Source organism: Lolium perenne, chromosome 3 (assembly GCF_019359855.2).
Source record: "Lolium perenne isolate Kyuss_39 chromosome 3, Kyuss_2.0, whole genome shotgun sequence".
NCBI classification, from domain to species: domain Eukaryota; kingdom Viridiplantae; phylum Streptophyta; class Magnoliopsida; order Poales; family Poaceae; genus Lolium; species Lolium perenne.
The window spans coordinates 317617229-317630856 of record NC_067246.2 but is presented as its reverse complement, the minus strand read 5'-3'; the positions used below and the strand labels follow the sequence as shown (position 1 = coordinate 317630856).

At 46.7% G+C, this 13628-nt stretch overlaps 3 protein-coding genes and 1 long non-coding RNA gene across 12 annotated transcripts; 2 read left to right on the top strand and 2 right to left on the bottom strand.

Annotated features, from left to right (window-relative positions):
- Positions 1–91: 91 nt before the first annotated feature.
- LOC127345585 (uncharacterized) lies at positions 92–2501 on the top strand. The gene is made up of 2 exons (XR_011754350.1): positions 92–1773; positions 2091–2501. It is a non-coding gene; the product is annotated as an uncharacterized lncRNA (long non-coding RNA).
- A 2736-nt stretch (positions 2502–5237) lies between these two features.
- On the top strand, positions 5238–6007 carry LOC127345587 (putative glutaredoxin-C2). Its single transcript, XM_051372082.2, has one exon. The coding sequence runs from the start codon at positions 5387–5389 to the stop codon at positions 5702–5704; it is 318 nt and encodes a 105-aa protein (XP_051228042.1). The 5' UTR covers positions 5238–5386; the 3' UTR covers positions 5705–6007.
- Positions 6008–6918: 911 nt separating this feature from the next.
- Positions 6919–10093, bottom strand: LOC127345583 (peroxisomal membrane protein PEX14). 9 transcript variants are annotated; one of them, XM_051372070.2, is made up of 10 exons: positions 9892–10093; positions 9610–9818; positions 9324–9524; positions 9051–9228; positions 8735–8896; positions 8296–8327; positions 8150–8192; positions 8003–8073; positions 7696–7734; positions 6919–7605 (listed from the first exon to the last, which is right to left on the bottom strand). In XM_051372070.2, exons 1-10 carry the CDS (start codon positions 9935–9937, stop codon positions 7165–7167), a joined length of 1422 nt encoding a protein of 473 aa, XP_051228030.1. In that variant the 5' UTR covers positions 9938–10093; the 3' UTR covers positions 6919–7164. The 9 variants fall into 9 exon arrangements, with proteins under 9 accessions (XP_051228030.1, XP_051228032.1, XP_051228033.1 ...); XM_051372072.2 differs by having other exon boundaries at positions 6919–7602; XM_051372073.2 differs by having other exon boundaries at positions 7696–7731.
- A 92-nt stretch (positions 10094–10185) lies between these two features.
- On the bottom strand, positions 10186–13399 carry LOC127345584 (E3 ubiquitin-protein ligase SIS3). The gene is made up of 8 exons (XM_051372079.2): positions 13245–13399; positions 13129–13167; positions 12869–13009; positions 11856–11994; positions 11678–11770; positions 11156–11221; positions 10949–11065; positions 10186–10872 (listed from the first exon to the last, which is right to left on the bottom strand). Exons 1-8 carry the CDS (start codon positions 13271–13273, stop codon positions 10423–10425), a joined length of 1074 nt encoding a protein of 357 aa, XP_051228039.1. The 5' UTR covers positions 13274–13399; the 3' UTR covers positions 10186–10422.
- Positions 13400–13628: the final 229 nt, after the last annotated feature.

Genomic DNA, 13628 nt, shown 5'->3' with positions numbered 1-13628 from the left:
TTCTTCGATTTGCCCCATCAGATGGAACATCTATAAATAGACACCGTTCAGTCATCACCACCATAAAACTCTGTTGAGTTGTATAACTAAGTCAATATGTAATACTTGGAGGACCAGAGTGTAAAACAACTAAATATAAGTAGAAGAGGGGCACGCTGGGATAGAGTAGAAGCTCCCAGAAATTCCCCATTTGTTCTATCTCCTTTCTCCAAAATCTCTCTGAATCTCAACATGGTATCAGAGCAGATCGATCCAGTGAGATCTTGCTGCGCTTGATTGAGTTCGTAGTGGTGCTGTGTCACCGCGGTTCGTCGTTTGTCTCGGAGATTTCATCTGTTGGTGCCGCCGCCGCCGAGCACTCAAGGTCGCCGCCCATCTGCGTTCATCGCTGCAGCTGGGGGAAACTCCATCAGTTCTTGTCGTGTGTAGGGAAGATTAACTTTTGCATCACCGTGTAAGTTCCTGTGTGGACTCGCTTCAGTTATTGGTCTGAGGTCTGCTCGTTGGTGTGCTGCCGCGTTTGCTGCTGAAATAGAAAAGGGTCTCCTGTACGTATTCTTGTGTGTGCTTGTTCGTGTGCTCCTTGGTGAAGTCCCTGGTAGATCTGCTGCTTGTGATTGGAAAGTGTGGTATCACCTTGTTAGAGAGCCATGCCAAATACTAGTGAAGAGAAGTCAGAGGTCTCCTCTGTTGAAAAATTATGTGATAGTATGCAAAGACTGTTTGCTCAACTTGTAGAGCAAACTCAGCAGAAATCCAAAGGAACTATCACCCTAGAGCCTAACCCGGTTAAACTATCTGGACCAGGAAATTATTTTAGTTGGTCTCGTCATGCTAGTCTGATCTTAGGATCTCATGGTCTTGGAAATTTTCTGGAAGACAATGCTGTAAAACCAGATGATAAACTAGAGTTGGAGCAATGGGAACAAAACCAACAACGAGTGATGGTGTGGTTGTTGGGGTCCATGGAGCCTTCAGTCCGCGAGCAGGTCGAGAATCTACAAACAGCAGCAGAAGTATGGAAAGAAATTGGACAACAACTTTCCGGCAGAACAAATAAGATGCAAGTGACAAGGGTGCTTCATGAGATGAGGCGTCTCAAACAAGGCAAGAAAACCATAACTGAGTATGCCGGTGAACTGAAGAGATTATACAGGGATCTTGAATTCTTTCGACCATTCAAGCCTTATGATCCACGAGACTTGAATCTTCTTCGTGAATGGTTTCAGCCAATACTTGTTCAAACCTTTCTAGATGGTCTGAATGATGAGTTTGATTTGCGGAGACAAATGATCTATTCTGCTGTAGATTGGCCGACACTTGAAGAAACAATATCTAGCATTCTTGAGGAGGAAACACGCCTGTCAAATCAGATCATGACCTCTCCTGCAAGTGTTGATACTCGGGCTGCTCTTTCTTCAGAGACTCATGTTCCAGCCCTTGTTCCTTCCAGGGACAACCAAGCAAATGCTAGTAAGCTCAAGTACAGGAGGAAACCACAAGTGATATGTGACCATTGCAAGAAAACTGGTCACATAAAGAAGGATTGCTTTGAGCTGATTGGATTCCCCCCTCGCTGGCAACAAGGACAACGTGGCAGGTTCAATATTGATGCTGTTCGGGGTAAAAGGCAAGATCAAGTACACCTGACTTCATCCACAGGTGATTTATCAGCGGCAGCTGCACAAGCTCTCGAGGAGTTCAAGTCTAAACTCATTGCTGCCTCTACTGAATGTCCTGGTGCCTCAACCTCCAGTTTCCATGTTTCTCAAGGTGTGAACTACTCACATAGCCCAAGTAACTCCTCACATAATCTTTGGATAATTGATTCTGGAGCTACTAACCATATGACAGGTTCTCCCAAATTTTTTTCCTCATATATTCCTCGTTCAGGAAAGGATAGGGTCCGCATAGCTGATGGATCCTCATCCCCTATAATGGGGTGTGGAACTATCACATGCACACCATCCCTGCCTTTAACTTCTGTTTTACATGTTCCAAATTTCCCTGTGAACCTCCTTTCTGTCAGCTCGATAACTAAATCTCTTAATTGTGGAGCTTGGTTTGAACCTGACTTTTGTGTCTTTCAGGATCTGAAGACAGGGAAGGTACTTGGGATTGGGACCGAGCATGATGGACTATATTATCTCAATAGTGGTGCAGCTCCACTTGCTCTTGCTGCATATACCTCGTCCACAGATGAGTTGCTACTTCTTCACTGTAGACTTGGTCATTTGTCTTTTCGTGTCTTAGGTCGTATGTTCCCTTCCATGTATGCTTCTTGTCGGAAGGATAATCTTGTATGTGATGCATGTGAACTAGCTAAGCATACAAGGGCCACGTATCCTAGTCGTGGTGAAAGATGTAGAACCCCTTTTGAGGTAGTTCATTCGGATGTTTGGGGTCCTTGTGTCACAAATTCTCTTTTGGGAGACCGATGGTTTGTAACTTTTATTGATGGTTTTAGTCGATGCACTTGGCTTTATTTGCTCAAACAAAAATGTGAAGTTTTGTCTGCATTTAAAGATTTTTTTGCCTTAGTGCGTAACCAGTATAACGCAAAGGTAAAAATATTTCGTTCCGACAATGGCACTGAGTATGTTAATAAAGATTTTGGCAATTTCTTATCTTCAAATGGCATTATACATCAGACAACATGTGTAAACACTGCGGCTCAAAATGGTGTAGCCGAACGGAAAAATAGACATTTATTAGAGGTTGCACGTTCTCTCATGTTTACAATGAATGTACCCAAGTTTCTTTGGGGCGAAGCTGTGAAAACAGCAGCTTACTTAATAAATCGTATGCCTTCGCGCATTCTGGAATATAAAACCCCCGTTGAATGCTTGACTGGTTCCAATCACTTTATTGTACCACCAAAAGTGTTTGGATGTGTTTGTTTTGTTCATGACTACAGGAGTTCAGTAGGAAAGCTTGATCCTCGTGCTGTTCGTTGTGTTTTTGTCGGTTATTCTCCTACTCAAAAGGGTTACCGTTGCTGGTGCCTAGCCGAGCGTCGTTTCTTTGTGAGCATGGATGTTAGTTTTCGTGAAAACCAGCCATTCTATTCTCCATCCTATGATACATGCCATCCTTTGTCCTCTCCTCCTACCCGGATTGGTCGAGAGGGGGAGAACAATGATGATGGAGCTATTCCTTTTGGTGAGCTATCCATGCCTACTATTGATGTGTCTCGACATGCGGAAGGTACACAGGGGGAGGAAGACATGAACACTGTTGAGAACAGCCATGACTCTACTGTTGATGAGATGCATGCTTTGTCGCCCACTATAAGAGATGTGCAGTCCATCACGCCAGGAACTCCAAGTCCTAGGTCACCTTCTCCTGATTCAGTGACACAAGACACACTAGAGCAAGGTACTGAACCCTCTGCAATTATTCCCAATTCTTCTAATGTCCATGACATTCCTATTGCCTTACGAAAGTCTATTAGATCTAGAGATATACCAGCACGTCTTAAGGACTGTGTTGGCTACAAACATGACATGGCTAAATTCATCTCCTATGATAATTGTAGTCCCTTCTTTAAAACTTTTATTGCTTCTCTCGATTCAATATCCATACCCAAGGACTGGAGAGAGGCCATGCAAGACACTAAGTGGAAAGCAGCAATGATTGAGGAGATGAAAGCTTTGGAGAAAAACAACACTTGGAAACTTGTAAAGCTACCGCACGGTAAGGAACCTGTCGGCTGCAAGTGGGTGTACACGGTTAAGCAAAACCCCGACGGCAAGGTGGAACGGTACAAGGCTCGCCTAGTAGCGAAGGGGTATACACAAACATATGGGATTGACTATGATGATACTTTTGCTCCGGTGGCAAAAATGAATTCTGTGAGGACTCTAATATCATGTGCAGTAAATCTTGGCTGGGATCTATTCCAACTAGATGTGAAGAATGCATTTCTTCATGGGGACCTTCAAGAGGAGATATACATGCATATCCCACCAGGTTTTAACACCGCTCAAACTGAAGGTAAAGTTCTGCGCTTGTGTCGATCCCTATATGGTTTGAAGCAGTCTCCACATGCTTGGTTTGATCGATTCAGGAAAGTGATGATTCAAATGGGCTATAAACAGAGCAATGCTGACCATACCCTATTCTATAAGCGTAATATGAAAAATATAACTATTTTAATAGTTTATGTTGACGATATTGTTATCACCGGGGATGATACCAAGAGTATTGATCAACTCAAGGCAAAATTGGCAAGTGAATTTGAGGTGAAGGACTTGGGACCACTGCGATATTTTCTTGGAATTGAGGTATCTCGTAGTCCCAAGGGAATTTATCTCTCCCAAAGGAAGTATGTCTTGGATCTACTCTCGGAGACTGGATTATCAGGATGTCGTCCTACCCCTACTCCAATTGAGCAGAACCACCGCCTCCATGAGGGTGATGGTGAGCCTGACGACCGGGGGCGCTATCAAAGACTTGTGGGACGTCTGATTTATCTATCTCACACTCGGCCAGATATTGCTTTCGCTGTGAGTGTAGTGAGTCAGTTTATGCATGATCCTCGAACACAACACATGGATGCTGTTATCAGAATCATCCGCTACCTCAAAGGTTGTCCCGGTCGAGGATTATTGTACACTCCACATAGTCATTTACAAGTGGAATGCTATACCGATGCTGACTGGGCAGGCTCCCTAGAGGATCGAAGATCAACATCAGGTTATTGCTCATTTGTTGGAGGTAACCTTGTTACATGGCGTAGCAAAAAGCAAAGTGTTGTAGCACGATCAACGGCTGAAGCAGAATTCAGATCCATGACACATGGTGTGTGCGAAGTTTTATGGCTGCGAATCCTGTTGATGGAGCTAGGCCTATTCCAATCAAAACCACTGATGTTGTATTGTGATAATAAGGCGGCACTTGATATCGCCAACAACCCCGTGCAACATGATCGAACAAAGCACATCGAGATAGATCGTCACTTTATTAAGAAGAAGTTGGATCTAGGAATTATCTGTATGCCCTATGTGAATTCATCGAACCAACTAGCAGATATTTTTACAAAGGGCTTGCCAGAAAGATTATTTGCTACCTTTTGTAGCAAGATGGGGTTGTATGATGCATTTGCCCCATCTTGAGGGGGAGTGTTGAGTTGTATAACTAAGTCAATATGTAATACTTGGAGGACTAGAGTGTAAAACAACTAAATATAAGTAGAAGAGGGGCACGCTGGGATAGAGTAGAAGCTCCCAGAAATTCCCCATTTGTTCTATCTCCTTTCTCCAAAATCTCTCTGAATCTCAACAAACTCCAAGAAACAACAGCTAGCTAAGTGAACTGAGCTGAGATCATCCATCGATCGATCGATAAAAAGGAGGTAGCTAGCCACCAAACAATCCGATCAGCAATGGCGGCGGAGAGGGTGAGGACGCTGGCGTCGCAGCGGGCGGTGGTGATCTTCGGGGCGAGCAACTGCTGCATGTGCCACGCTGTGCAGACGCTCTTCACGGAGATGGGCGTCAGCTGGGCGGTGCACGAGCTGGATAAGGACCCCCGCGGCAAGGACGTCGAGAGAGCGCTCGCCGGCATGGTCGGCCGGAGCCCGCCCGTGCCGACGGTTTTCATCGGCGGCGCGCTCGTCGGCCCCACTGACCGGGTCATGTCGCTGCACCTCGGCGGCCAGCTCGTGCCGCTCCTTCGCCAGGCCGGTGCACTCTGGCTCTGAGGAATCAAGTACGACAGCAATGGCTGATGAGTAACGAGTTCGTGCAGTTACGTGTGATCGAAACATCGAAATCGAGCTAGGGCTATGCTACTGAAAGTACAGTGAGTGCACAGCTACTTAGTTTTGGCAATGTAACCAGATATAATAACGGCCGTGATCTTTCAGTTTTGTACTTCCTGTGAGAGATCAGGTTCTGAGAGAGATGAAAGCTTTTAAAAAAACGAAGATCAAAGCTTCTATGTTTATCTGTCGTTGTAATTTGACGCTTTATGTAGATGTGGTGTGCCAAGAATGTTTGCCTATGAGGGAAATCCACAATATATATATTGCTGCGTAGTTCATAACTACATGGAGTATATTCACCCTACATATATCACGTCACATAGCACACGTCATATAGCTTGATACAGATCCACTAGGCACTTAGCTGATCAGTATGCTTATCCCCTACAGTTATAGCAATTATTGCATGTCTTACTTGTTCCGTGCAAAGCACGTACAGGAGCTGCACTCAGGAAGTCGATTCATAGTATCTTGAGTAACTGAAACTGTTGAACAGCTACGGCTATACACATGGTGACATGGGTAGAATCGGAAAAATTGGAGTACTGAAACAAAAGGATAGTTTTCTACTGCTTGTCAATTTTCCCAGCTAGAACAAAAAAAAAAAAAAAAAAACTCAACCTCCTTCTCCCGGCTATTCATAGATGGCAGCTGTGTATTGCAATCTACTGAGTACGATCTAATATGGAGTTTCTAATGTAATGCGTAGTATCTACCTATGGTACTTGTTCCCTCGCTGATCTCTCTTGGCATGATGATAGTGATACTGATATCCACTTGTTATACTGTGTCTTACATCTGCAGTTGATAAGCCTGGGACTCCAATCCTATATATAGTCCATCTAGGTGCCATCTTCAACCTGAGATAGCACCAGAAAACTCTGCACATAAACATGCAATTCATGATGTTGGCTGAAACTCCCTTATAAATAGTGGTGATCATCAGATCAATCAAGATCCAATTGAATTGGCCACCCAAACCGAGAAAAAATGCGTAAGTGAACGATGCATGTTCAACAATACCAACTGCCCATGACAAGAATGTATAGCTGGCAAGCATGTTAGGCAAAACCTGGATAAGTAACAGCGTGTCCCAGCTGAAGCCAACAGGTCGATCTCTCAAAATCAAACAAGACAAACAATATTGTGCAGAAGACACAACCATAAGAATTTTTCTTACTATTTTTTCAGCGTATAGAGTAGTAGTATACATAGTCTAAACTCAAAACCACATAGCAAGATATAAAAGTGATCTGTTTTATTCCATCTTCAGCTACCCCGTAGCAATAAGCAACCCAAATATGTTCACAAGCTTATGACAAACTGCTAGACGGACTAGAACCTTGTTTAGAACTTCAGACAGACTGCTTCGCGTCGTTGGTTGGCCCGCCTGCTACTCAGATGGCTTCCACCTGTTCTTCAATCTCGCCGCGTCCAGCATCACTCACGGCGCTGCCATTGACCGGCACCTCGGCAGCAACAGAAGACGAACTCTGGGCACCATTCACCTGCATCTCACCAGCTGCCTCGGACATGTCGCTCGACGGTTGCTTTGTAAGGGACTTTGGTTGACGTATGGCAGCCGCGGCTTCTGGCATGGCGACGCCTGGAGGCTGAGGGGGAACCCAGCGGCGCTGAGGTGGCGGCCTTTCCTCAGCCCCGGTACTGTATGTCAGCGGCCTGGGCTCCTCCGTTTGGAAATCAGGGGCCTTTCCGTTCTGGTGGTACGAAGGGCCATAGTTCTCCTGAGCCTCGGAGTATGATCCATCCTCGCTCAAGTGGGTGTTGGATCCATAGCCAAGCTTTGGCTGTGCGTATTGCGGCATCTCCCATGGCTGCTATATATTAGCAAAAAATAAACTCTAAATCAGTTGCAAGCAAAAAAGAAGCACTCTTGTTTGTAGCAAAGAGAAGATTCAGAGCTGCACCTTACTCCCAGAAGATCTATCCGCTCGCTGCACTGTCTGCTGAAAGCATAAGTGTAAGTAATTAGGATGTGAGCTCAAGCTCTCTTAGGTGGCATTATGGCCAAGGAAAGTTAAACTCTACTAGGGGGCATTATCCCAAGACAGGATAAATGCAAATTTATGCTAATAGTTAAAAAGTTTTGGGTGAAGTATATCTCACTATAAGTAAGACAACATTCAAGAAACAAGGTGTCGCTATGTGCATACTAATTGTTTAATTTCAGTAAAAGCAAGGTGTGTGCTAATTATAAGCTGACTGGTGGCTTACCTCAACATAAGATCTTGAAAATGATCCAGATGTAGGTTCAGTAGGTGCTGGCGCAAATGAAGGCCTTCCTGCTAAAGAAACAACTCCCCATTGGTTAAGTAGCATGAAACGTGGAAGCATCTAGGAGCTTAAACAAGATATACTAACCTGAACCAAAGTCACCATTTGGCACACCATACATATTAGGTTGCTACAAAAGGGAGAAAAGCAGTTCAGAAAAAGGAGAATTCTCCAAAGCACCAGCATATATATCATTGTAAGTGTATAATAGGATGAACAACGTAGGTGCACACCTGAGGAGGTCTCCATGGAGTGTTAACAGGCCCTAAACACCAGGGTCAAAAAACAATAAATATGGTGAGATTTAGTTATCATCATCTACACTACAATCATACATATTAAGATCTTTCTAATCTAGGACATGCATGTATATCGATGGCTTCATAGGGCATTGCCACACAATAAGTTGGAGCATTTCCCGTACACTGGGATTGAATGGCAACATAAGACCTTACAAATGATGGAGAAATGTAGAGTTCATGGTTCTTAGCATGGTTCCGTCGGCAAGTAGACTAGCTTTGCATCCTAAAAAACTTGATGCAAAGCAAGAAACACTGAAGCAAGGTTTTTAGCATGGTTCCGCTGAGTAGCTTTGCAGCCTAATCTGAAATTCTGAATGCAACAAAGAGAGAAATGCTGAAGTAGGAGACGGTACATAGAACTGGTACTGACCATTCCTCACGGCATGATCTTCCAACGGGCGATAGTGCGCAAACCTATCCTCCCTGGTAACATTTACGGAGTCCCTGCTATGACTCAGCGACTCGCTCAACGATTTCAGCACCTTTGCTTGGGAATCCAGCGCATGCGTCAGAGTCACGAGTATCTTCTTTTCTGTCACATAGAGAGAATGGATATCATACCAGCGATTAGAAGTGTTCTGAAACGGAGCGAAAAGTTGCATGTATAGTTAAATGTTTAACAAGGATTATCCGGGCAGGGAGGAAGAGATAGATTGTGAAGAAGCATAAAGCAATGGATGTGAAACCTTCATCCTTTGAAGCAAGCAACTCCTGGTTGGTCCTGGCGATAGCAGAGACGGCCTCTGACGAAGCCCTGACGGCCTCCTTGGTCTCGTCGTCGATCTTGGACTTGAGGTCGGCGGTCTCCTGGGCTTCGGCCACGACCTTGCGGATCCACGACTTGAGCCTCGGGAGGAACAGTTTCTGCGCAGGCAGTTGAACATGGTTGTTGGTGTTGTTTACGCGTGAGCTTGGTTGCTAAGCTTGGTACACGTTTAGAGGAGAGGAGGTGAAGATACCTTGATGAAGACGGCAGCGCTGGCTCCGAAGCCGAGCAAGAGGCCCGCGGCGACGAAGGCGCGGTACCAGGTGAACCTGGGATGCTGCTGAGCGACAACGATTGCTGACTGCGGCTGCGCGTAAGTCTGCAGAGGCGCGGCGGCCGCAGGAGCAGGCGGCTGGGCCTGGGTCGACGGCGAGGCAGCGGTGGGCTGCGGATCCTGCAGCACAGCGCGGCACAGCGGAGGAGATGAGAGGAGACTGGGCGTCAAGTTAGGTAGAGCAGGTAGAGAAGTGGTGGCGTACGGGTACTCGTCGGAAGGCCTCGTCGATCTCGTCGCTGGTGAGGCCCTTGTTCTGGAGGAAGGATCTGCGGTAGACGACGGCGGAGCCCCTGACCTTGGGGTGGGAGAGGAACTTGACGGCGTTCTGGACGTAGTCCTCCCTCACCGGCTCCGGCGGCGACTGCGGCGCGTCGAAGGCCGGCGCCTTGTCGCCGTCTCCTCCGGCATCTGCTGCGGAGAAGACAAGTATTGACTCAACTGAATCGAATTGGGTACTAATCGAATGGAAGGTGGGCTGACGGACCTTGCGGCGGCGGTGGCGGCGGATTGGCGTTGCTGTTGGAGTCCATCCCGATGGATGGGGGATCCTCGCTGCCCTGATTTGATCGATGATGAGGATGGAGAGAGTCGTCGTCTTCGTCGTCTAAATTTTGTTGGGAAGGAGAGACCAGCTATATAACTGACTCAGCCTCATCGTCTCGTGTGTGTACGCCGTCAGAGTCAATAGCCTGAGTTCAGTTGACACGACGCCGCATGACTCCACACTAGAGAAACCTCCTTCCTATCCTCTGCTCTCCACTGCCTTCCACACAATAACTTGATAATTTCCTCTATTCTCATTTCCATCACCAACACACAACTCTGCATGAAACAATCTCCTTTCCATCACCAACACACAACCATCTCTATATATGAATGGATGGGATGAATTTCATGCAGCACACACATTTCCTCCATCGCAAAGCAGCCTATATATACCCTACACTACATAGACATAATCTACACACCAAAAACATAATACATCATCACATGCCCGGTTTCGGTCTCTGCCCGCTCATCGACCACCCATCGTGCGAGTCCGCATCCCGCTCTCGGCGTCGTCGTCATCATCGCTCCCATGCCCGACCACCACCGGCCGGGGCAGCAGGCCCTGCAGCCGCACCAGGTAGCTCTGCCCCGCCGACGGCACGTACCGGCTTGCTGCCGCTGTCGTGGTCACCTCGCTGCCAGACGGACGGTCTTGCTCGCTGCTGGCGCGGATCCCGTTGAGTGCACTGAGGTCCAGGTTGGGGAACACGGAGCAGCGGCAGCGCGGGCACTTCACGTTCAGCCGCAGCCACTGGTCGATGCACGCCACGTGGAAGTTGTGGGCGCACGGGAGGCCACGCACCTCGCTGCCCACCCGGAACTCCTCCAGGCAGATCGGGCACTCGCTGCAGTCCGTCGGGACGGCCTTCAGCATGAACTTGGGGAGCTCCTGGATCAGAGCCTCCACAGCTTCCCTCTGTTTGCACAGTTATCAGATTTGCACTCCTCTGATCCATACTTTTTTACTATGCTGATTGATAGGAGGGACTCACCTGGGCGGTTGTTAGGTAGAGGCCGGGATGGTACGCCGTGTCTTGGCCCATTCCTCGCAGTTCCAGGCCTACTGCCTCAAATGCCCAGTCAGGCACGCGAATCATGTCAACCACGACCTGCACATATGAACATCGCATTACTTTCAAGCTGCTAACTAATGCTGACAGATCATCTTCCTACGTGCAACTGGACTACAGAAACATTACCCCGTATTCAGATATTGGAATCCCCTGCTGTGCCCTCAGCTGGAGAGCGTGCCTGCGGCTTAGCCACTGCCACATAAAATAAAATCAGTATGTGAGCCTAGACATACTCATAACAGTAAGTTAAGCCCCAGCAGAAATCATGGCCACTGGAATTTAGAGATCATCTGGATCTGGATATATGATCCTAGCTGACACAAACCAAACATGAACAGACCAATGTCGAATTAACAACTCACGCCTCAAATTGACCAGAAGCTTACTACATCTACTTCAAAGAGCAACTACGCGCCAATTAAACTGCAGTCAAGACAAGCAGGCTGAATTGACTAATATGCTGTGTTGAAGAGAACATGCTACATCACTAGATTTTGTTTGACATGGACCTTCCTGAAGCTAAATATCTAGAAGATGTTTTTTTTTCTTTTGCTCAATGGTAATCATGGATAAGCAGTACATTAATAATATTTGGATCACACATGACTGCTGTAAGTTTTTTGTCGCGACAAAATTTAACAGCAGTACCTTTCCAACAGCCACACATGCAATACATGAGAGCCCGCAGTAACTGAAGAGCAGCCATATCAGGAAGCCCCATTTCTGCCCTTCCGCTGGCAACTGTGCATGGAGTGAAATTTGCAGTAAGTAGCGATTCCCCCATAGATGGTGATAGCAATACTCGCATCCACAGTAAAGAACTTACACATCTCCTTGCACTGTTGAACCACAATGTTCCTATCACAGTCCAAACCCACAGGAACGGGTAGAGAAGAAGTACGAGAACTGACAGAACAACTATCCTCCCACAGAAACGAGTATATCTCTGTTGCCATCCAAGATCCCTGAAATTTATTATTAAAAAAAGTCACTGATGTACAGCAAAGTTTAGAAGTCAATCCAGTTGTTTCAGAACTGAAGATAGAGATCTAGGAATGTTAAAACACCGATACCATCCGCTGTTGTGGAAAAATGTTTGTCTTAAAGAGAGTGCCTATGTTTCAAAAGAAATGATTATGTCCTGTTTTATTGCATATTGTTACTATTGCCATAGAATTGCACCGCAAAATGTAACTGTAATCACGGAACCATACAGTCATATAGCAAACTCATATCAGCTTTAAAAATACTTGAAGAGCAAGTTGTGTTTCAGCATCACATATCAAGAAGTCAAAAAAGTGTCACAAACGCCTGACTATGCAAAATATTGGTGTTGTGCAACTTGTATGGTGGCGCGTGGAGATAAAACAGTAACTAGGCCAAAAACAAAAGGCACAGCACTTGAAGAAACTGGCACACTATTCAGAGAGTTATAAAGATGCAAACAAATCAAGAGGATTCCTGGGAGCCTATGGTAAAGCAACATGAATTTCCATACTGCATACAACGGTGTGCTATTGGCTAGTATTTGTAGCCAGCATGTTTTCCTGAAATTTGGGCTGATAACAGTTTCACAGATCAATGTTTATGTATGAAGATTCAGTTGCAAAAAAATTTGTTCAGTATGTGTAGTGCATAAATCATTTATCCATTATATATGAAGTATTCATTCACTTTGGTAATTTATCCTAAGGATTAAGACTATGGAGGTATGAATTGACAACTGTGCATTTGGACTAGTTATTTATATATAACACAATTAAGCACCGATTTTCCATTTCAGCAAGTTACTCGCTATCATGAGGAGAAGAAGAAAAAGAAGGGGAGGGAACAACTTACAGGCCCATCCCCGCGGCGAGCCAGTTGTCGAGGAACATGAGGAGGCGGAAGAGGAAGACGGCGGTGTAGTCGACGACGATCCATATGTGGAGCGGGTGCGCGCAGAGGCGGTACCTCCCCCAGTTGACGGACACGATGACTCTTCATAGCGGGTCAAGGAAAGAACACTCATACACAACATACTACTACTACCACAGATTCTTCAAGGGTAGAAGAGAGAAAGGGAAGAAAGCAGTGTGTGTGGGAACTGGGAAGGATACACGCTGGTGACGAGCATGGAGAGGAAGAAGCCGTCGTACCTGCGCCCACAGATTGGGTAAGAGGGAGCAAGAATCAATCGAGAACGAGCGGATAGGGGGGGAGGGGGAGGACGCACCACTTGAAATCGACGCCGCGCATCGCCATTCTGTCGGATCTGGTGACGGCCAGACGGAGCGCTCCGGATGCTGCTGCTGCGGCGGCGGAACCGGCGTCCGCGTCGCCGCGGCCTGGCCTCGAGGGTTTGGGGTTTGCTCCGGTGGTGGGTGCGGGGAGGGCGGGGATGGATCAAGCGGAGTCGAATCGGGGGGGAGAGGCAGTGAGAGTAACCGCACGGAGGGGAGGAGGCCCAGCCGCTCCCACCTGCCCTGCGACGCCTGCTTCTGCGGCTGACTGGTGGGGTCCACGTGCAGTGGGTCCCCGTGGTAGGGAGGGAGGTACCATTACAATTTTGTGGCACATTTGCCGAAACACACCACCTCGCTAAAAATGGAAAGCTTTG